The sequence below is a fragment of the Balaenoptera ricei genome, chromosome 11 (genome assembly GCF_028023285.1).
Source record: "Balaenoptera ricei isolate mBalRic1 chromosome 11, mBalRic1.hap2, whole genome shotgun sequence".
Lineage (NCBI taxonomy): Eukaryota > Metazoa > Chordata > Mammalia > Artiodactyla > Balaenopteridae > Balaenoptera > Balaenoptera ricei.
The window spans coordinates 102,514,839-102,538,099 of record NC_082649.1 but is presented as its reverse complement, the minus strand read 5'-3'; the positions used below and the strand labels follow the sequence as shown (position 1 = coordinate 102,538,099).

At 38.6% G+C, this 23,261-nt stretch overlaps 1 protein-coding gene across 4 annotated transcripts in view; it reads left to right on the top strand.

Moving 5' to 3' along the window:
- Positions 1–23,261, top strand: part of TMCC1 (transmembrane and coiled-coil domain family 1) — a 220,876-nt gene that overhangs the window by 176,740 nt on the left and 20,875 nt on the right. For all 4 annotated transcript variants that reach the window (XM_059940438.1, XM_059940439.1, XM_059940436.1 and 1 more), the window contains one exon: positions 21,572–22,506. In XM_059940438.1, the coding sequence (XP_059796421.1) occupies positions 21,572–22,506 (935 nt within the window). The remainder of the gene's footprint in view (positions 1–21,571; positions 22,507–23,261) is intronic.

Here is a 23,261-nt window from a genome sequence, read left to right as displayed (position 1 = left end):
CATATAAATACACAGTGAACATTTCTTACACACAAGGTCTTACACACCCAGGAAACTCTTCAGCGCTGCTCTGTACATATGGCAGCTCATCCAGTCAAGGCAGTTTTGATCTTATGACACCTTGTCTCAACACTTGCTTCAGTGATCTCAGTGGGAAGGAAAGAGAATAAAAGAGCCTCATGACAGAAATGTTTGGTTTGGTTTTTTCTAAGTGATGAGATTACACGTAATTTTGCTTTCTTTTATGCCCACTCGTGTTTTCAAAGTTTTCTACAGTGAACATAATTGTCTGAAGAGAAGGTATATTTAAAATGCTAATAAACAGAATTAAGCAAACATCTGCTAATGTTGATGCTAGCAGTGCAGGATTGGTTTTGGTTTTGGTTTTGTTTTTTTGTCATTGTTTTTGTAGAAACAAATATTTACTCTGTTGAAACCTTATAACCTAATTTTTAAGCAAAGACACAACTTGTATTAAGTCATAAAATTCTCTATTAATTTGTTCTGGAGAGTCAAGGTCTGAGTTCTGTGCCTCTAGAGATAAAAGAGGAATTTCTGGAGCCATGGTTTTAACCCAGAATTTTCTTCAAATTCATTCAAGATACTTTGGATTCCATTCAGAGTACTTTCTCTGATTATAAATGAAAAATGCTAATGAAGCTGGTGAATGCTGATAGAAGAACCTTCTTTGAGCTCTCAGTACTCTGCTGGCCTGAGCTTCCAGCCCCATACTTAAATAGAAGTATAGAAATGATCACAGCTTTAGGCTCATAGAAAGGACTGTACTGTACTATATCAAATTGTCTTCATGTTAACCTTTGTGCATGTTAACTTCAAAAAAATGTTACTAGCTATTATACATTGTACACGCTACACTATATTTTATAATCATTAAAATTCTTCCCGTGTGCATTTCCCAAAACTACTTTTATAAATGAAGAAATAAAGCTCAGATCTGATAGGTTGTTTTAGGATAAATCCCAAAGTGACTTTTTCAGTGCAGAAACAGTTTCTTCAAGACATTCAGTTCTTTCATGCAGTATCGTGGGTATTGAATAAATAGTATGTGATGGTACAGGAGCTGAGCTCAGGTTTACGATTGTGGTGTTTTAATCTGTTGCTTAAACTTCAGAGACCTTAATGCTTTTCATTCAGAAGCTTTTTCTCCCTTTGTCCATAGTGAAAAAGACTTCAGGGTCTCATGCTGTGCACAAGAAGTCTTTCTGAAGTCTTTCTCTTGCTCAGTTTTCATTTAAATGACTTTGTGAACCTAAAATGAAAATAAGAGAAGAAACATTAGAAAAGCACAGAAATTTGTCCTGGCGATCTTTTAGTCCTTTGTTGAAACATGGGTAGATTGTTTTCTCTTTGTATTTATTGAACCAAGCTACCTAAACAGTGTTATCCTATTTAGAATGTTTTTAACCTTCTTTAAGCTATTCTCTAAACCTTATCTGGTTTTAAATGAAAATACAAATGTGGATGGTGAATTAATGTCCTGTAGCTTTAAATTCAGCCAGTTTGGTGCTTTTGTCTTTTGTAAAAGATGCTCACAGCTCGAGAAGAGAGGCAGCTACTGTCTGTGATCTCCATTCTCAAACTATTCAACTATTCATTTGCATTAGCAGCTCTAGCAAACCGCACCCGCATCCAGGCGCGCGCGCATACACACACACACACACACACACACACACACACACACACACACACACACACACACACACACACACACACACACACACGGATGCTTGTTTGGCAGAAGCTTTCTGTCCTCCCTGGCTCCCAGATGTAGAAAGCTCTAAGAGTTGATGCAGGAGATAGAACCGGAACTGTATGAAGGCTGAGGAAGGCACTGCGGAGGATTGGCTATGCAGGGATGTTGATGTGGTGTGGCTGTACCTGCCTGCTCTGTGAAAGGCACTTCTCTGAGGCTGTGAAGGTGAGAAGCCCAGGGATCAACTAGAAGCTTCATTTCGGCCGGCTGTTGGTGGGGGAATGCATTCCCAGTGGTAGCTGTCCTCATTTACAGAGTTATTCTCGGAAACCAAGTATGTGCAGCCTTGACAGACTATGCCACAGCTCCTCTGCAGTTTGGAAGCTGGGACAAATGGAAAGAGCTTACAGCCAAAAGAGGTTGTGATTGTTTGCACGATCCAAGCTTGCTCTGGCAGTGCACAAATGAAGGATGAGCTTTGTGGCAAGCAAAATCAGCAGACTGCCTGACAGGGGGTTTTGGTAAGATAAATGTGTTGCTTGTGTTTTGGGTCTCCACCACCTTGCCCCCCACCTTTTTGTTTTGTTTTGTTTTGTTTTGTTTTTACTTTTCTGTATCAGCTATATAGAATTGCCTCTTAGCAATAACTAAAACATTTTAGAGATTCACATTTAGCGGTAAGGGGTAGCCAAGGGAGCTAGAAAGGAAACCATTATTTCTGGTCTTTCAGTTTTGTGACCTTCAGAAATAATCATCAAGTTTTCTCCATATCCATGAAGAGGCAGAAGCTAGGAATTTCCAGAGCAAAGAACGCTAACAATAAGATATCCCTTCCCTTCTTTGAACAGTCATAATTACCCCCGCTCCTTCCCCCCCCCCCCAGCTTTCCCTATGGCCTGAAGTGGAGAAGAAAAAATAAAGTCTTCTTGCTCTTATTAAATTATTGCCGCTGGAACAGTACTAGGCTGAGAATATAAGTATGGAGGTGGAGGAAGGCAGGTTGAGGAGTCTCCTATTTTCATAGCTGTGCATTGGTGGGTGTTTAGCTTAGGTTCATTAGCATTGCTGTTCATTGTCAAGTGGTTGTTAGTGCTTTATCTCTTTGCCTGTACTGTGATTTAATCCCTTTTATGTTCTATTTTGTACAGTTTTTCTTTGCCAGGCCCAGTTGTATCATTATGAGGCCTTTTTCTGTTATTATTAATACATATTAGCCTTTATTAGAGAAAAGATGGTTGTAGAAAGTAGCCCTGAAATACTTATGGACCCCAAGAAAGGTAAAGATATTTTCTCTTTAAAATCTAGGGTTTGCTTTCAGCAGATTCTGGAGTCTTGATTTGGGGATCTTTAATAAGCATTTTATTGCAAGTTAAAGAAATAGTCACATTAGGTCTGTGAAATCCTACCTTGCTCTAATCTGCCTTAAGTTGGATCCTGTTTCTTGTGTTTTTCTAAGCATGAAGGTTTACTTTTCCTCATCCTTTCTTAGGCAAGTGTTGCTGGATGGTATGGTGACTGTTTTATTAGCCTACCTCAGACCTTGTCCTTGAGCCCCCCCTTCTCACCAGTGGAGAGAGCCAAGTTTTCTAGCTGCTTAGAGGGGCACAGAAGAGAACCATTGACACCTGGCTTTTTGCTGACTCACTGGTTATATAAGCCTTGTAAATACAGCTATCCATATACTCCATTAGGTTACTGGGCAGGTGGCCCCCTCCTTGTTTACTGGCCTTTTCCTTTCTCATCATCCTTCTGCTTCTTCCTTAAGTTTTTGGTAACACAGTCTCAACCTTTCACCAAGTGAGTTCTAAGAAGCAGTGAATAGACAAATCTTTTTTCTTCTATTGAATTGTTGGGTTAACTGTATTTTCATCTTGATTATGATAAAATTCCAAATTCTGTATTTTCTTGGCACATGAAACCTACAGTAATAATACATCTTTTCATATGTGGGCCAGTTAAAGTAAAAACTTCCTTTTCTATCTTTGAGAACTCAGTTTAAATGCCCCTGTTCAAAGAATTATTCTATGACCTCCCAATCTAAAGTAGGTTTCTCTGCCTTACATTATTCCTTTTCTCACAGCACTGTGTTCTTTTTCTTTGCAGCACTTTTCACAATTTATGTTATTTGATTACTGGTTTTTCTGTTTCCACCACTTTTCCCCACTCAGCCCTAAGTGTCATGAAGGCAGAGACTTTATTTTTTTGTCAATATATGCCCAAGCACCTAGCAAAAGGCCTGGCTGAGAGTTGAAGAAACGACAATAGGCAGCATTACGTGTGTAAAGACCCTGTGCTGATGTCGACTGAAAAAAAAATGCACGACGTCAGAGTTGTGAAGTAAGTTTTATTTGGGGCAAAATGAGGACTATAGCCTGGGAGACAGCCTCTCAGATAGCTGTGAGGAACTACTCCAAAGAGGTAGGTGGGGACTTAAGTATATATGTGATTTCGGTGAAGGGGGATTCATGCAGTCAAGCACACATGTTGGCAGAAAGTTGCCACTAGTCACAAGGAGCAGATGCCTCCATTAATGATTTAAGTGCTTTTCTAAATATGAGAGGATGCAAGAAATTGGGATCATAAAATCTGAAAAATATCTAACGATCTGAAGCCCTGTTCTGCCAGTTTTTCCCGGAGCACAGAGTGCCTCATTCCTGATCTCTGCCCTGGCTCCTTTCAGGGTGTGTTGAAGGTCAGCGATTACGGTGGCTAGTGACTTCATCCTTGTAGAGGCAGATGGTGAGCAACAATTCTTCATCCACAGTGAGAAGAAACAGGATGAGCAGCAGGGTCTAAAAAAGGCCAGTGTGGCTAGAGTGGGAGGAGCATTCTATAAGATGAAGCTAGAGAGAGGTCCAGAGCCTGAAGCTAGAGAGAGGTCCAGAGCCCAGTCAATCACATAGGACTTTATAGACCAAGTTCACATTCTTGTTGTTAATATTTTAAGAGTGTGGAAAGCTACTAAAATAATTTAAGCATTGGGTGATTTAGGATTTCCTTTTTTTTCTTCTTCTTCTTTTAATTCTTCAGTTTAATTGAGGGCCTAAATGAATGCAGCTAGATCAGTCAGGGTGAGTGATTCAGGAGAGAGAGGACAAGATTTTTTTTTTTTAATAGTTCTTCTGTTCCTCAATTTAATCTTTTTTTTAAAATAAATTTATGTATTTATTTATTTATTTCTGGCTGTGTTGGGTCTTCGTTGCTGCTCACGGGCTTTCTCTAGTTGCGGCCAGCAGGGGCTACTTGTCGTTGCGGTGCGCGGGCTTCTCTTGTTGCAGAGCACAGGCTGTAGGCGCACGGGCTTCAGTAGCAGCATGTGGGCTCAGTAGTTGTGGCTCGTGGGCTCTAGAGCGCGGGCTTAGCAGTTGTGGCTTGCGGGCTTTAGAGCGCAGATTCAGTAGTTGTGGCGCACGGGCTTAGTTGCTCCGCGGCATATGGGGTCTTCCCTGACCAGGGCTAGAACACGTGTCCCCTGCATTGGCAGGCGGATTCTTAACCACTGCACTGCCAGGGAAGTCCTGAGAGGACAAGATTTTGTCCTAAGAGTTTGACAGTAGAAATAAGTAGAGATAGGTGGGAAGTATTATAATTTGACAGAAATTTGGAAAGTAAAATAGATAGGACTTGGTATTGGATTGGATATAGGTAGAAGGCAGATGATGTCAAGGATGATTCCTGGGCTTTGGCATGGTTTGGTTTTGGCTTGTGTAACCTGATGGATAGTAATGCTTTCCCTGAGATATAGAATACTATAAGAGAACCAGGTTTAGAGAAGGATCACAGTGTTTGGTTTTGGTCATGTAGATTTTGATATAGTCAAGTAGCCCTTTGGATCTGTACATCTAGATTCCAAAGGAGATTGTACTACTTTTACCATTGGGAAACCTTTAGTGATATCCTTGGAATAAAGTCCAAAACAGTTTAGACCTACCTTGGGAGCTTATCTCCCACCATAGCCCTCTCCTGTGCCATACTTTTACAGTCTCATGAACCATTCAGTTGTCTTGAAGAGACTATTACATTTCCTTCTTCTGGGCCTTTGCTCGTACTGGCGGTCAACCTGAAATGCCTTTCCTTACCCCTTCTCATTTTTATCAAAAACTTCTTCCTTCAAGGCTCATTTCGTTTTTCACCTCCTCCAAGAAGCCTTCCCTGTTCCCTCTCCGTTCCTGTATTCAAGAAGTACTTTACCTTCATATCTACCATATCATTTACTTAATCAGACCTGTGTTTCATTTCTGTGTCTCACCGACTAGGTTATGTGTTTCCTGAGAGCAGGGATTCCACCTTTATTCAGTTCGTTAGATAAGAAGAACAAAGGATAATTGCAAAATTAATTAAATAGTAGAAGCCTTGATCTTTTCTACACCCTGCTTCCTTAGTCTCATAGCACCATGATGTCCATCTATCTACTCCTGATTTTCTCTAGGCTGTCCTACATTTGTACCTTATAGATACCTACATACAACTTTTCTACCTACATAGTAGAAAAGTTCTTCCTTTCATACGCAAAATCCCTAAGCTAGTCATTCTCATCATATACTTTTTTACTTTTACTTTATTTGTAATTTATCAGAAAAACTGAAATCTTGCTGTTGCTTATCACACGTGAAAGAATTGACCAAGACAGGAAGGACCAGAATTCATAGCTGATCTTGTTCTCTGTGTCTCCTCTTTTCCCATTCTCTGGAATAATTCTAGAATCCATGCAGTACTTTTTTCAGTGAGGTCACTTATTGGCGTTTAAGACTGGGTAAGACTGTGCATTGCAGGAGGCGTGACCCACATTATTTCCTAGTGCTCCCTGATAGGATAGCACTGTCCCCAGTTGAGCAAGCCTCCCCCCAGGGAACAGAGTGTAGAAATGCAGAAACAAGTTATGAAGGTTGGCTCCTTCCCATTTAAGTAATTCTTTCACAGAGGCTTAAGCATTCAATTTGTCTCTTCAGACATCTTTAAATAGTTGAATTTCCTTCTTACTATCTCAGTTAATATTTGTATGTATTGATTTTCATTCTTTGGAAGCCTGAATTTCAGTGATTTCTTACCCCTTTTAGGAGTTATAGATACCTCTGTTTAAAAACCTGAGAGACAGTTGGACTACCCTCTGAAATTCATACCAGTCACATATTTATGCTATTTTTTTTTATAAATGTGTTTTTAATTTAGACCTTTCTTTTAGTCATAGTTGTCCCATTATAACTTGGAAATATGAAGTAGATTGTATCCCTTATGTTCTATTTGAGAACGTTGGTTTATATATCATCCATTGTCATTACAGATCTTGAATGAGAAAAATCTAAGCAACTCTAAACATTATATCACAAAAGAATGACTGTAGTTCTAACATGATTTGATTACTTGCAACTAAATAAAAATTATTTTAAGATAAATTTATTTAAACAGAGGGACAGATCATTATTGCACTCTTGATAAACTCTTCTCAGATCAATTCTGTTCATTAAAAAAATATATAAAATCTTTGACAAGTGATACTCTAGGCTATTACCTTTCTTAGAATTTGTACTTAATTTTGAGAACATAGCTGCTTTTTTGTACAGTAGAAGAAAGCAGATACACATATAAAGTTTGTTTAAATACCTGCTTTGTAAACTATCTAATATCTTGAGAGTCATCAGTTTTTAAAGATCATGGAAATGTTAAATTACTTTTTGCCTGTACTTCCCTTTATGTTAGCTGCTTTTGGACAGTGCCATACTACTACTATCTGGATAGCTCCAGTAGTACCTCACTTCATGCTCCATATATATAATATATATATTTAATAGACTTTAGGAAGGGGGTTGTAATCCTAAATATGGGATTCGCATCCGGAGTCTGACTTTGTAGAAATCATCAGTGCCTCCTTTTTATGTTGATCCAACTGGTGGTAATCATGGCTGTTACGAAAAGCATTATAGGGAAGTAGTTAAGGACAAGGACTCTGAAGCCAAATCCTATGGGATTTAAGTCCTGGCCCTGCTGCTTACCACTGTGTGACCTTGCTACTTAACTTCTCCTAATTCAGTTTCCTCAGCTGTAAAATTGGGGATTACAATAGCATATATTTCCTAAGGTTGTTTTGAGGGTTAACTAGGTAAATATAAGCAAAGCACTTACAGCAACACCAGGTACATAGTAAACATTCGATTACTAGTACATTTAAGACTATCACCATCATCATCAGATTTACATATAAAGCAGATTGAACCTTGAGCTTTCATAGCCTGTAAAGATACCTATCTGAGGAATAAACCTAGTGAGATAATCCTAAAAATGTTCAAATAGTTCACATAGGAAAGTAATAATGTTGGGCATTTAACTCATAAGCCTTTCGAATTAAAAAATATCTGATGTCTGAGCCAAGTATTTTTTTAAAAATGTTTTATTGAAGTATAGTTGACTCATAGTGTTGTGTTAATGTCTGCTGTACAGCAAAGTGATTTACTTATACATATATATACATTTTTTTTATTATTCTTTTCCATTACGGTTTATCATAGGATGTTGAATATAGTTCCCTGTGCTACACAGTAGGACCTTGTTGTTTATCCATTCTATATATAATAACTTACATCTGCTAATCCCAACCTCCCACTCCATCCCTCCCCCAACCCCCTGCCCCTTGGCAACCACAAGTCTATTCTCTGTATCCGTGAGTCTGTTTCTAGTACATTTAAAAAGACCTACCTTGGGAGTAGACCTACCTTCTGTTTCATAGATAGGTTCAATTGTGTCATATTTTAGATTCCACATATAAGTGATATCATACACTATTTATCTTTCTCTTTCTGACTTAATTCACTTAGTATGATAATCTCTAAGTCCATCTATGTTGCTGCAAGTGGCATTATTTCATTCTTTTTGTGGCTGAGTAGTATTCCATTGTGTGTATATATATATATATATATATATATATATATATATATATATATATATATACTACATCTTCTTATCCATTCATCTGTTGATGGACGTTTAGGTTGTTTCCATGTCTTGGCTATTGTAAATAGTGCTGCAATGAACGTTGGGGTGCATGTGTCTTTTTGAATTATAGTTTTGTCTGGATATATGCCCAGGAGTGGGATTGCTGGATCATATGGCAACTCTATTTTTAGTTTTTTGAGGAACCTCCACACAGTTTTCCATAGTGAGCCAAATATTCTTAATGTATGACGGTAAGATATTTCAAGGAGCATTAGAAGTCAGTCTTTGATTTAATACGATCCTATTATAATGCAGATAAAGTTATAAATAACCTTGTTAAGACCTCTTGGTATTACAATAAACAAAAACACTTTAGGTTGTAATGAAAGAGAATTGTAAATAGCCAGTACCCAAAATAGTTTCTGAATAAATAAGTGAATAGGAAATAATTTCATTCTTTCGGGAAACATTTAAGCAGCTACTAAGTGCTATGCACAGTTTTAGGTGTTAGAGAAACAGAAGTAGACAAAACACAAAAATCACTACCTTCATGGACTTTACATTCTCGTTTTTGTTGATAGATATCAAAATATATGTCATGAGGTAAAAAGTTCTATGCAGAGAAAAGAAGTCTGGAAGCTAGAATAGGGAGTTCATAATGGAAGCAGAGGCTGTAATTTTAAATACAGTGTCAGGGAAGACCTCACTACTAAGGTGACATTGGAGCAGAGACTTAAAAGAGGTAGATAGAGTAAGCCATGCAGGTGTCTGGGGAGGGGCGTTCCAGGCAGAAGGAACACGAAGTGAAAAAGCACTGAAATGGTGCATGCCTGGCACATTCTAGGAGTAGCAAGGAAGCCATTGTAGCTGGTGGCAGTGGAGTGAAGGGATGAGTAAGTAGTAGGAGGTGCACTCAGAGAGATTATGGATGTGGGGCAGGTGCCAGATCATAGTCATTTAGGCCATTGTAAGGACTTTGGCTTTACTCTGACTGAGTTATGGAGCCACTGGAAAGTTTTAGATGTAAAAGACTGTTGTGATCTGACTAACGTTTTTAAAGGACCGCTCTGGCTGCTCTTCATATAATTGATTATAAAAATATTATTGCAATAATAGTGTAGGAGACCATTGCAGTAGTCCAGGCAAGAGCTGATAGTGTTTTACACCAGGGTGGCAGCAGTTGAGATATAGTGAGAAGTAGTCAGATTCTGCATCTCTTTAGCAAGTAGAGCCCAAAACATTTTGCTGGGGTAATGTAGTGTGCATAGGGGGTAACAACGCAGACTCTGTAGCCAGACTATCTGGGTACAAACATTGGATTTGCCACTTCTTTACTTTGTGATCTTGGACAACTTAAATTCTCTACGCTTTGGTTTTCTTAGCTGTAAAGTAGAGATAATAATAATACTCATCTTGTAGTGTCATTGTGAGAACTGAACAATTTACTAAACTGAAAAAGAACTTAGAACAGTGCCTGGCACACAGTAAGTACTACACTGTATGTATTAGCAGCTATCTTTATTAATGTTAACTGGGTACGGTATGAGAAAGAAAGAGGAGTCGAAGGTGACACTAAGGCTTTGGATCTGATCCCATGGATCGGTGAAGTAGCCGTTATCTGAGATGGGAAAGACTGCAGGGGAAGCAGGTTTGCGGGATGTCAGGAGCTCAGTTTTGCACGTAGTAAATTTGAAATGATGGTTAGACATCCAAGTAGAGATATTGAGTAGGTAGTTGGATATATGAGTCTAGAGTTAAGGGAAGTATGGGCTGCGGTATGCATTTGGAAGCCGTTAGCAAATAAATGATATTTAAGACCATTTTAAGAGAAAGAAGAGTAATTAAGCCATAAAATGGAATTGGGGATATACAGTTTGTACAGCCCCGACTTAGAGCCTTTACTCTTCACAAGCTAACAAGCCTAACAGTAGCCAGTTCAGAGACAGCCAGATTATCACAAACCCCATGGAGCTTTCCAGATTCTTTCATTGCTTTTTAGAATTTTGTTTTATCAGAATTGCTTGAAATAAATAGGATTAAGCTGAGGCTTAGAAATCTTTTGTCTTAATTAGACTGTGTCATAAAAGTATTTGCAGGGAATTAACTTGTAAAGGGGAACTCATTGGTGGCAGTTTTACAAATTGGCTATCCACACATGGGTTTTATATGTATTTTTAAATCCTCAGTAGTGAAAACATTTTTCTGTGTCCCTTTCTCCTTTTACTAGTTAGCACCTGCTCAAAAAATAGAAACTAATTTTAGTATTAGCAGATCTGTGTGCTTCATACTAATCATTCTTCATTCTGAGGTTTGTGAGATTGATTTTTGAATAACCCATATCCCAAGTCAGTATTTCTTTTTAACAAAATTTAAAACCTTAAAATTAGAAGGAAACTTGGATCATCTGTTCCAACTGTCAATCAGTATATCCTCATATGACATTTTTAACATGCAGGCATGAAGTCTCTGCTTGGACATTTCCAGTGACATACGTGAACTGATATTTGAAACCCCCTGGTTAAGTTGAACAATGTACCTCTTCTTATTTTCAGTATGTGTCACTTATTCTTTTAGTTATCAGGATGAGATTTTTCTCTTAAAATCTGCTACTCATCTATAAAATAAATTTTCTTAACTGGATGACCTGTTTGGTTCCTTTCTAGCTCAAAGAATCTGTGCTTATAAAAAAAACTCCTAACCATAACAAAGCAGAATTTTATACTTAACACCATTGATGCTGTGATTTTGTAGGCTCCTTATGGACTAACTTTCTTTCATTCATTCTTTCTTTCTCTCTTTCTCTCTTTCTTTCTTTCTCTCTTTCTCTCTTTCTTTCTTTCTCTCTTTCTTTCTTTCTCTCTTTCTTTCTCTTCTCTCCCTCCCTCCCTTCCTTCTTTCCTTTTCCTCCCTTTTCCTCCCTTCCTCCCAGGCTCACATGAACCTATTAAATCCAAACATCGGGCCTGAAGTACATCTGGCAGTGCAAATCCTCAATGATGTATTTCACGTAAGCCAGGAAATCAGTCCTCCTGTGACAAAGCAATTCTGAGCAACAGCCCTAGATTCCATAATGGATATTTTGCAGTGGGGTTGGAACAGGTTGGCCATTTAGGATGTTAATAATCTAAACTCATATTCAGCTCAGTCAGCAGTTTTTCCTCAGCAGCCTTGGAGGGATGAATATAATCTGTTGGAAGCTATTTTTCTTACAAAAATTCTGACCTTTTTTCCATTCAGAGTAACATAGGCTCAGTCACTGCATGGCATATGAGATCTAAAAGGATCATTTTAAGGAGATGCTGGCGAGCATTTATATTGAACATTTACTTGATATCTTCTTTGTCCAAGGCATTGTGGTACCTTCTTCGGGCACAAAGATGAATGTGATGTGACCCCTGCCCTCAGGAACTGTCAGTGGAGGCAACACACTCAAGCAGTCATTTCGGCATAATGTGATAGGGACACGTGATACAGAAACATAGATAAATGAGACTATAAAGGAGGAGCCATTAATCCAGCTGGGAGAGGGAGGTTGTCAGGAAAGATTTCCTGAAGGAGGTTATGCCTGAACTGGGTTTCCTTCATCCAGAAAAGGAAAGGAGAATATACCCTGGACTGGCCGAGGGAGCCGTGTGGGCAGAAGCCTGGAGGTGTGAAACAGTGTGCCATGTCAGAAGAACCAAATTATAGTTGTGACCCTTAGCATATATAGATTTAAATTTAAAGTTTCCATTATTCCCAAGTGATCCATGATATAGTTTTTTGGTCAAAATTTTGCTGAGGCACATGGTAGGATCTTCAGCTACAAAGCTAGAGAGCAAACCTCACCAGAATTCACATTTCAGTGCACGTCACCCATGAAGTGATTTTAAAACTTTGTTTTTGATGAAGATGGACCTGAAAAGTGCTGGTGGTAGAAAAGAGAGTGGGGCCTTAAGTGGTTCTCAATAGAAAAGGGAAGTTTGAGACAAACTAGACTGTAGTGCCAAATTCACAAGTGACCAGGATTCTTGTCATGAGTATTACTTGTATATCAATGATTTTTCAAACTTTTTTTGAGTGTGATTTTGTGTGTGTGTATTTTTAATTGCGGTAACATTGGTCTGTAACTTGACATAAGTTTCATGTGTACAACATTGTATTTCGACTTCTGTATACACTACTTCATGTGCACCACCAAAGGTTTAGTTTCCATCCGGCACCATACAGTTGACCCCCTTTACCCATTTTGCCCTCCCCCAACCCTCCTTCCTCTCTGGTAACCGCCAATCTAATCTCTATATCTAGGTGTTTTGTTTTTGTTCTGTTTGTTCATTTATTTGTTTTATTTTGTTTTTTATTCCACATATGAGTGAAATTTTCTCCATCTGACTTACTCACTTAGCATAATACCCTCAAGGTCCATCCATGTTGTCACAGATGTTAAGATTTCATCTTTTTATATAGCTGAGTGGTATTCCATTGTGTATATGTGTATGTATATGTATGTGTATGTATTCCATTGTGTGTATGTATATGTGTGTGTATACACACACCACACACACACGCCCCCCACACACCCCACATCTTCTTTATCCATTCGTCAGTTAATGGGCACTTAGGTTGTTTCCATATCTTGGCTTATAAATAATGCTGTGATGAATATAGGGGTGCATATATCTTTCCAAATTAGTGTTCAGATTAGTGTTTCCTATTACTCTGGTAAATACCCAGAAGTAGAATAGTTGGATCATATGGTAGTTCTGTTCTTGATTTTTTGAGGAATCTCCACTGTTTTCCATAGTGGCGGCACCAATCTACATTCCCATCAACAGTGTACAAGGATTTCCTTTTCTCCACTCACCAACACTTGTTATTTCTCTTCTTTTTGATGATAGCCATTCTAATGGGTGTGAAGTGATATCTCATTGTGGTTTTGTTTTGCATTCCCCTAATAATTAGTGATGTTGAACATCTTTTCTGGGCCCATTGGCCATCTGTATATCTTCTTTGGAAAAATGTCTATTTAGATATTCTGCCCATTTTTTTTAACTTTTTTTAAAATTTTTATTTTATTTTATTTTTATTTATTTTTGGTTGCGTTGGGTCTTCACTGCTGCCTGCGGGCTTTCTCTAGTTGCATCAAGCGGGGGCTACTCTTTGTTGCGGTGCGCAGGCTTCTCATTGCGGTGGCTTCTCTTGTTGTGGAGCCTGGGCTCTAGGCACGCAGGCTTCAGTAGTTGCAGCATGCAGCTCAGTAGTTGTGGCTCGCGGGCTCTAGAGTGCAGGCTCAGTAATTGTGGCACACGGGCTTAGATGCTCCGCGGCATGTGGGATCTTCCCGAACCAGACAAGGATGGAACCTGCATTGGCAGGTGGATTCTTAACCACTGCGCCACCTGGGAAATCCCACTCTGCCCATTTTTTAATCAGGTTGTTTGTATTTTGTTGTTGTTATTGTAGAGTTGTATGAGTTCTTTTAGATATTAACCCCTTATCGGTCATATCATTTACAAATGTTTTCTCCCATTCAGTAGGTTGTCTTTTGTTTTGTTGATGATTTCCTTTGGTGTGCAGAAGCTTTTTAGTTTGATGCCGTGCCATTTGTTTATGTTTGCTTTTGTTTCCCTTCCCTGAGGAGACATACTCAGAAAGGTATTGCAAGACCCATGTTAGACTATAAGGCCTATGTTTTCTTCTAGGATTTTTATGGTTTCAGGTCTTACTTTCAAATCTTTAAACCATTTTGAGTTAATTTTTTGTGTATGGTGTAAGATAGTGGTCTAGTTTCATTCTTTTGCATGTGGCTGTCCAGTTTTTCCAACACCATTTATTGAAGAGACTGTCCTTTCTCCAGTGTATGTTGTTTGCTCCTTTGTCATAAATTAATTGTGGGTGAGTTTCTGGGCTCTCAATTCTGTCCTGTTGATCTGTGTGTTTGTTTTTCTGCCAGTACCATGTTGTTTTTATTGTTAAAGCTTTGCAGTATAATTTGCAATCAGGGAGTGTGATATGTCCAGCTTTATTCTTTTTTCTCAGGATTGCTTTGGCTATCCAGGGTGTTTTGTGGTTCTGTACAAATTTTAGGATTTTTTGTTCTATTTCTATGAAAAATGTCATTGAGATTTTGGTAGGGATTGCATTGAATCTGTAGATTGCTTTAGGTGGTATGGACATTTTAACAATGTTAATTCTTTCAGTTCATGAGCGTGGAATATCTTTCCATTTCTTTGTGTTTTCTTCAATTTCTTTAAACAACGTCTTATAGTTTTCAGTGTACAGGTCTTTAACCTCCTTGGTTAAATTTATTCCTAGGTATTTTATTCTTTTTGTTGTGATTGAAAATAAGATTGTTTTCTTATTTTCTCTTTCTGCTAGTTCCTTATTAGTGCATAGAAATGCAGCAGATCTTTGAATACTGATTTTGTACCCTGCGAATTTACTGTATTCGTTTATTATTTCTAGTCGTTTTTTGGAATCTTTAGGATTTTCTGTGTATAAAATCATATCATGTGCAAATAGTGATGGTTTTACTCTTTCCTTTCCAATTTGGATGCCTTCTATTTCTTTTTCTTACCTAATTGTCTGGCTAGGATTTCCAATGTCATGTTGAGTAAGAATAGTGAGAGTAGGCATCTTTGTGTTGTTCCTGATCTTAGAGAGATAGCTTTCTATTTTTCATCATCGAGTATGTTGTTAGCTGTGGGTTTGTCATATATGATCTTTATTACATTGACATATGCTCCTTTTATACCCATTTTATTGAGAATGTTTTTATCATAAATGAGTGTTGAATCTTGTCAAATGCTTTTTCTGCATCTGTTGAGATTATCACATGATTTTTATCCTTCATTTTGTTAGAGTGGTCTATCACATTGATTAATTTGCAGATGTTGAACCATCCTTGCATCCCTGTCAAACTTTTTAAAAATAAGCGATAAAACATTGTTTCCTTTTCTTTTTCTAAGCAAAAATTTCCCAGGATACCCATATAAAATAAATGAAAGAAGAGGTAATCAGGGTTCCAGGAGCCCTGCTCACTTGGCTTCACTATTCCCCTTTGTGGTGATCCAGACACATCTCCACAGAACCTAGGATTGTTTCATGTACCAAAGTTCTGTGTAAAAAAAGTGCCAAGGTGATTCCTAGAACTTGTAGGAAATGCTTCGGTCTGTATAAGAATTATTTATCAAATTAAGAAAAAGTTTTATGACAACTGAAAAGGCCTGTTTTTTAGACTATGACCTGAATTTTGGTTTTAGGTCCAAAGCAGAATATGGAATGCTTAGAGAAAAGGCTTGCTTGCTGTGGGCTAGTGGAATTTAGTCTATTTTTATTTTCTAGTACACCCACTTGAGATCTCCTCTCCATTTCACAGCATGGCAAACTCAACGTCGGTCAGAATCTCACAGGAGAAATTTGCTCAACAGAGTTGTGCTGACTATGAGGAGGGAAGGGCATTTGTTTCTACAGTGAGACTGTGGAGATAGGTGAAAAAACATTGTCATGATTAAGATATACTTTCTTCACAGAGTGCTGATAGACTGTGGGGTTTCTTTTCTTTTCGTTAGGGATGAGGCATGGGGGAGGTGGAAAGGCAAGCCTGAAGGAGATGATGCAAAATTCAGATCCAGAGCTGTGTAACACCTAAGGCAGGACTCTCTCTTGTGTTTTATATCCTCAACACAATCCGCCTGGCAGAAGAAGGAAAGCTTATAAAACCAACCAGAGCCTCTTCATGTTTATTATCGATTAGAAGGTAGATTCCTATGTGGTTCTTAGGGCCAAGATTAAGAATCTCTAGGGATTACCATTTGTATTGGATTTGGGGAGTGGTCTCCCCCAAATCAAATATTCTATCTTATTGCCCCCACTAAGTGTACTTGAATTGAACCATACACTCCAATTTTGATTCGAAACATGACCACTGTATCTCTGAGAAAATATTTGGCAGAACAGTGGTCTGCAGGTGCCCCAGCATCAACTTGCACAGGCGATGGCACAACCCATTCTGTGAAATTGGCTTTGGAAAAGATACACTTTCAAAAAAACCAAAATAGTCAAGCTTGTATTTGTTTTCAGATTAATTACAAAGACTTCCTCACTCTCTACCCCCTTCTTCTTTTATCGTAAAATTCCTTCTTCATTTTCTCAGAAAAGATATGGATTATTTAATGTGCGGAGTGTGAGATTGCCTGAGAGAGACAATACTCTATAAAGCATAGATAAGATGACTTCATCATACTAAGTAAGCAGAATGGGACTGTGGCTTTTATTGAAGATAGCAGTGTCAAGTCAGGGATTTCTGAATCTTTTTTAGCTACAAATATACATATCTTGGATTTTGAGTAATGAACCAGGTAAGGAATAGAAAAAGGTAACTTCTTGAATGCTTACCTTGCTTGGCAGGCATAACACACATTTAACATCTTTTCAAATAATCTCATGAGAAAATGATAGCCCCATTGTATGGAAGAGAAAACTTAGGCTCAAAGAGAACTAGTAGATGGCCCAGAGACACACAGCTGTGAGGTGACAGAGTCAAGTTTGAACCCAGGTCCTTTTACTCTTGAAAGTGCCCTTTCCACCGTGTTGCCTTTATATATGACTGTTCTCAGAGCTGGGTCCTGCTGTGTTCTAACACTTTAATCCACTTAGAGAAAGTCGACAGATCTTTAATATATTTACAAATGAAAATTGAAAGCCATTATAAAGCTTTATCAAAACTCTGCCGCAGATGGCTCCAGTCTGTCCTTGATTAATCAGTGTTTTGAGGTATAGCTGTTGAAAATTTTCTCTTGGGCTGTTTTCTGGTCAGTTAATTCAGATTAGTGAATAGATAATTTCAACAATGAATTCTTAATAGTAAGAGACAAAGTACAAACAAAGCAGTATAGTCTGCTTGTTATAGCAACAGTTAGATATTAATTGTGGCTTCTGACCATATCTCTAGCCTTGTAGCATATTGCCTAACTTATAATAAGTAGTCAAAATATATTTAACTGACTGACTTTTGGTCCTAGCTTTTTCTATACCAATTAATTCTAACCTCAGCAATAAGTGGGCTGCTGCTTGCTATTTGGTGGGTATGATTAGATTTGAAAGCCCTTCAGAGGGTATGGTCATAGGAAACCCTGTTGTGAAGGTGATATTGCTGATGCTGTTGTCAGATTGCCAAGTGATAAGGTAGTAGGAGGCACCTCACTGTCAATTCACTTGTAAATTAGTGATAACACTGTCTACTTTGTAGGGTTATTGTAAGAACTGGAAGATTAGGCAACCAGCTGCCTAGCCACAAGACCAACTGTCAAGAAAGATGACTATTGTTACTTTATGTAATGTTGAATTACATTATTCCTTTGGTTCAGGCTCTTCATATCCCCAAGTTTATGCCTGAAATGTGAAAGATCTTAGAAGGAAGTATATTCTGGAATCTTTTAATATTTGAATTTTTTGAAAAGAACCACTTACATGGTACAAAAATAATAGCTAGTACTAACAGCTTACACTGTGCCTGGTACTGTTTTGAGAGCTTTTATGTTAATTGACTCACTTCATCCTCACAACAGTCTTCTGAAAATGGGCATTAGTATTATCCATATTTTACAGTTGATGAAATGGATATAGACAGAGGTTAAATAACTTGCCCAATGTCACATGGCTAGTAAGTAGCAAAGCCAGTTTCGAACCCAAGCAGTTTATGCCAGAATCCATGCTTCACTGCTACACTAAATGTAGCCAGACTTAATAGTCTTGTTTTTCTGATCTGTGCCTTTTCCTGTATAAGAAAACCCTTTCCTGTTTTCCAGTACTGCCTTCTAAAAGGTTTTAAATTTGCTTTTCACATTTGCAATTACACATTTCAAATTTGCAATAGTTGTTTGTCTGGAGTGAAGTAGGAATCTAAATTTATGTTGTTTTATGTGGATAGCCTAGTATGCTAGCAAAGACTATTGGAAAAGAGAACTTTTCACTTGGTACGTTCACAACTCAAGGCTAAGTCAGGCCCTTCCAGTGCTAAGTATTCAGGCCACCAAGGACTTGATTCATAGTTCAAAAGATACCGAGAGAATAGGCACAACCCCTGTCCTATAATTCTGTAGTTCAGTATATCTTTCTCTTTCCTCCTCTTTCTCTCCCCTCCCCTCCCCTCCTCTCCCGATTTCCTGCTCTCTCTCCTTCCTTTTTAAGAACAGTGCCTGCCAAGATTGGGAGGAGTTACTGAGTAATGGAGTGATTCATGGTTTCAAGTGTAAACTACCCTCCTGCTGAAGCTGTGGGTTAGCTTTCTTTCTCAAGGCCGAGGACAGTGGATTCTGTCAGCTGTACTCTTGCAGCCATATTGATGATTCTAAGTGGGAGTCACACACTGGAAGGACATAGTGGGGCTCCGAACAGCCAGGTAGGACAGAAGTGAGAGTAAAGACAGTCTGGTTTATTTCTTTAGTTACTGTGCAGGGAAATAAAGACACATCTAAACTGATGACTTGTAAATAATTATATTGAAACTTTATTCAGGTTTTTTCAATTTTAGAGATGTAATCAAACCTTGATTCTAACAACAGGGTCCTACTGTATGGCACAGGGAACCACATTCAGTATTCTGTGATAAACCATAATGGAAAAGAATATAATAAAAAAAAAGAATGTATTATATATGTGTAACTGAGTCATTTTGCTATACAGCAGAAATTAGCACAACATTGTAAATCAACTATTTTTCAATAAACACATAAAGAAATAATAATTTAAAAAACAACAACAACAAACCTTGATTCTAGTCCCAAAGCCATCTTTTGAGCAGTATGATCAATTTTTGTCCTCCCAGAGTAACAGTTAAACTTGATTTCTATGTCTACAATTCTTTAGACACCAAGAATGCATATAAGTTGATATTCAAGTAATAAGAAAGAACCTAAGAAAACTAGACCATGCATAAGCTTGTAGTCTTAGATCTAGAGACGTTTCGTATTGCTTTCCTTTTATACCGTGGTAGATTTTGAGCTATTAAACATAAGTACACAATCAGGGTCATATTACGTACTGTAGTTATGGGGTCTGAAATTCCGTTCAGAAAGAAAATCACACAATGGGAACTCTGTACAGCTTAAGAGAATGAACCGAAGGAACTGAAGAGAGTGGGTTTCCAGGAGCTTCTCTTGCAAGTCTTGGCGACTTGGTTTATCTGGATCTCTGGCTCATCCTCTCTTCTGCTGCCTTCCCTCTGGCCCTTTCACTGCTTATTAGCACGCACCTAAAGATGAACAGGGCAGATGGAGAAGTGACACAAAACAGTTACTGTGCTAGTCCCTAACTATTCTGCATATTCTTTGTATTAGTGGAGCATAATGTCATTTTTGTTATTCATTTCAGTTTTAAATTATTTTTTTGCTTTTATTTGAATGTACAGTATTTCACGTTTGTTCATCTAGAAGGAAAATAATATTGTTTCTGTTCACATTAGTAGTAATATATTGAATCCAGTAATGAACTAAATGTGTTTTAGAGATCGGCATAGTCCCTGCTCAGACAGTAAAACTGAGGAGATACAGCCAAGATGAAAAACAGAGAATGCATCTCTAGACTGACAAGTTAATTATCAGCATTTCATGAATATTTCAGATTTGTTTTATTATTGTCCTTATAGAATTAATTCAACTTTTTAAAATATGAGAGTAACCTACGTATAGTCCTTCCTAGCAGATTGTTTACTGGTGACAGATTAGGGGTGGGAACCAAGGAAAAGAGTGTGCTCTTAGTCTCCAGGATGGTAAACTTGTACACTGTCACTCCTACTGGGAAGTTTTGTTTCCCTGCGATTGTTATTTTATTATTTATTTCGGTTACTACTCAATAGAGAGTAAGTTTCTAAAGCCTTTTTCCATGGGCCCTTCCCTAATTTACCACCACAAGCCACACCCAGGGGCGCCTTCTTGAAGGACTTTTTTCTCCTGAGTTAGAGAAACATGACCACCCCTTAGCTTTGGCTAATGGCTTTGAAGTATGATAGTGTAAGTTTTCAAATCTGAACAATTTGTCTTTTTCTTCAACTTCCTTGAATGATCACTCATGCATACCAGAGGCTAGTCATTATATGTGTTTTGGAGTCCCTTGCCTAATAAAAACCTTTTGCTAGATAGCACTCACAAAATTTGAGCTTCAAAAGGCCTGAACTTCGTCATTGACTTGTTAATTACTTACCTCTTACTGTCTGTGTCCCTGACTGTCCATGTTATCTTGCCTAAGTTTATCACATTTACTTGTGGTTTGGGTTTTTAACTCTCAAGAGCATACCACGTTCATCCTTGCCCTTTCAGCAGTACCCTCCCATTCCCTCCTTCACCTGTCTGGAGCTACCCATTAAGTGCCCCTGATAGAACAGAGAGAATAATTGCATCAACCTTGACATGATTTGATAAAAAGACACTGTGATAACAATTGGATTTTTATATCTAGCCACTTAAATTACCTTTTCTCGCCAGCATTTTCAGATGACCGTAATCTGAAAGCATGAATTGGAATACAGTGATGTCTGAATACTAAGATGATATTCATATAATTAAATTGAAATACAGATGTACTTTGTTGTACATAGATATGCTTCTAAACAAAAATATGTGTGTAGAATGTTTGTGAATTAATTCATGCTTTAAACCCACTAGGAGAGGTTTATTATTTAAAGAAATACAGTAATAAATCCTCTAGCAAAGGAAGAATACCCCCAGTTTACATCTTGTGCAAATCTTTTTTCATATATATGTTTTGCTTAAAGCAAAGTGTACTTATACGAGGACAGTATCCAAGAGGGAGATGGGGCTTGTACAGGACAGAAGGAATTAGGTCAGCTATCTGTGCTGAGTAAGTAAATTTTCAATACATTTGGGCCCATTGATTCTGGAGAGCTACTCCTTTTGGGCTCCTTCTAACATCCGCCTCTTGCTTTTATGCTAGATCGAGCGGTTGGAAGTAAGCAGCCTCGCCCAGACTTCCAGTGCGGTGGCCTCCAGCACTGATGGCAGCCTCCACACAGACGCTGTGGATGGAACACCAGACCCTCAGCGCACAAAGGCTGCTATTGCTCACTTGCAGCAGAAGATCCTGAAGCTCACAGAACAAATCAAGATTGCACAAACAGCCCGGGACGACAACGTTGCCGAGTACCTGAAGCTTGCCAACAGTGCGGACAAGCAGCAGGCCGCCCGTATCAAGCAGGTCTTTGAGAAGAAGAACCAGAAATCTGCCCAGACCATCCTCCAACTACAAAAGAAGCTTGAGCACTACCATAGGAAGCTCCGAGAGGTGGAGCAGAATGGGATCCCCCGGCAGCCAAAGGACGTCTTCAGGGACATGCACCAGGGTCTGAAGGATGTGGGAGCAAAGGTGACCGGCTTCAGTGAAGGTGTAGTGGACAGTGTTAAAGGTGGACTCTCCAGCTTCTCCCAGGCAACCCATTCAGCAGCAGGGGCCGTGGTCTCTAAGCCCAGAGAGATCGCTTCACTAATTCGGAATAAGTTTGGCAGTGCAGACAATATCCCTAACCTGAAGGACTCTTTAGAGGAAGGGCAAGTGGATGATGGGGGAAAGGCTTTGGGAGTAATTTCAAACTTTCAGTCCAGCCCCAAATATGGTAGTGAGGAAGATTGTTCTAGTGCCACGTCAGGCTCAGTGGGAGCCAACAGCACCGCTGGAGGCATTGCTGTAGGAGCATCCAGCTCCAAAACAAACACCCTGGACATGCAGAGCTCAGGATTTGATGCACTACTACATGAGATCCAGGAGATCCGGGAAACCCAGGCCAGACTAGAGGAATCCTTTGAGACCCTCAAGGAACATTATCAGAGGGACTATTCATTAATAATGCAGGCCTTACAGGAGGAGCGATATAGGTAAGTTACGTGGAATTAAAATCCTAAATTATTTATGTTTAGGTTCCCCTCCCTTTGGATACTGGGGAGTAGCTTTAAAAGGTCTTGGTACAGTGTCTTTCTCTGGAGTATTCACAGCACTTTAGATACGTTACGTGATGTTTGCATGAGTTCTTATCATAGAGAGCAAAAGAGAGGCAAGCAGAGTTAAATGACTCCCAAGATCACACACCAGTGGAGTGTTTCAGTCAGGAGGTGATGATTACTGTAGCCCTCTAGTCTTCAAATTTCAAATGAAGCCCACGCTTTCTAAGGCATTCCACCTACTTATTTATAATCACAGAACCACAAACAATTGCAGCCTATAGTTATAATACATTGAATTTAAAAGATCTATAACCCTCTGAACTCTGTAGAAATCAAAGATATAGCCCAGCCAAAATGTAATGAACCTTGTAGATATTTGACTTTAAACACACTTATCTGGGCAACTGGTATAGAAAGATTAGACTGGAAATAAATCCAGATAAGCCCGTCTGTTACTTTTATGAATTGGCAAATGTTTGAATGAGAGTGGACTTAAACATGAAATCGTTCTACAATAGTTAGAGAATTCGCGAAGGACTAAGTGCTTTGAGTCATAATCTGCTAAAGGTAGAAACTGGTCTCTTTTTTGTGTTTCACATTACAAACTGTATTCATATTAGACCACTCTTAGCTGTTCTCCAAATGTGTGTCCCTTCCCCTTGCTTCCATCATGTGCAGATAGAAATAAT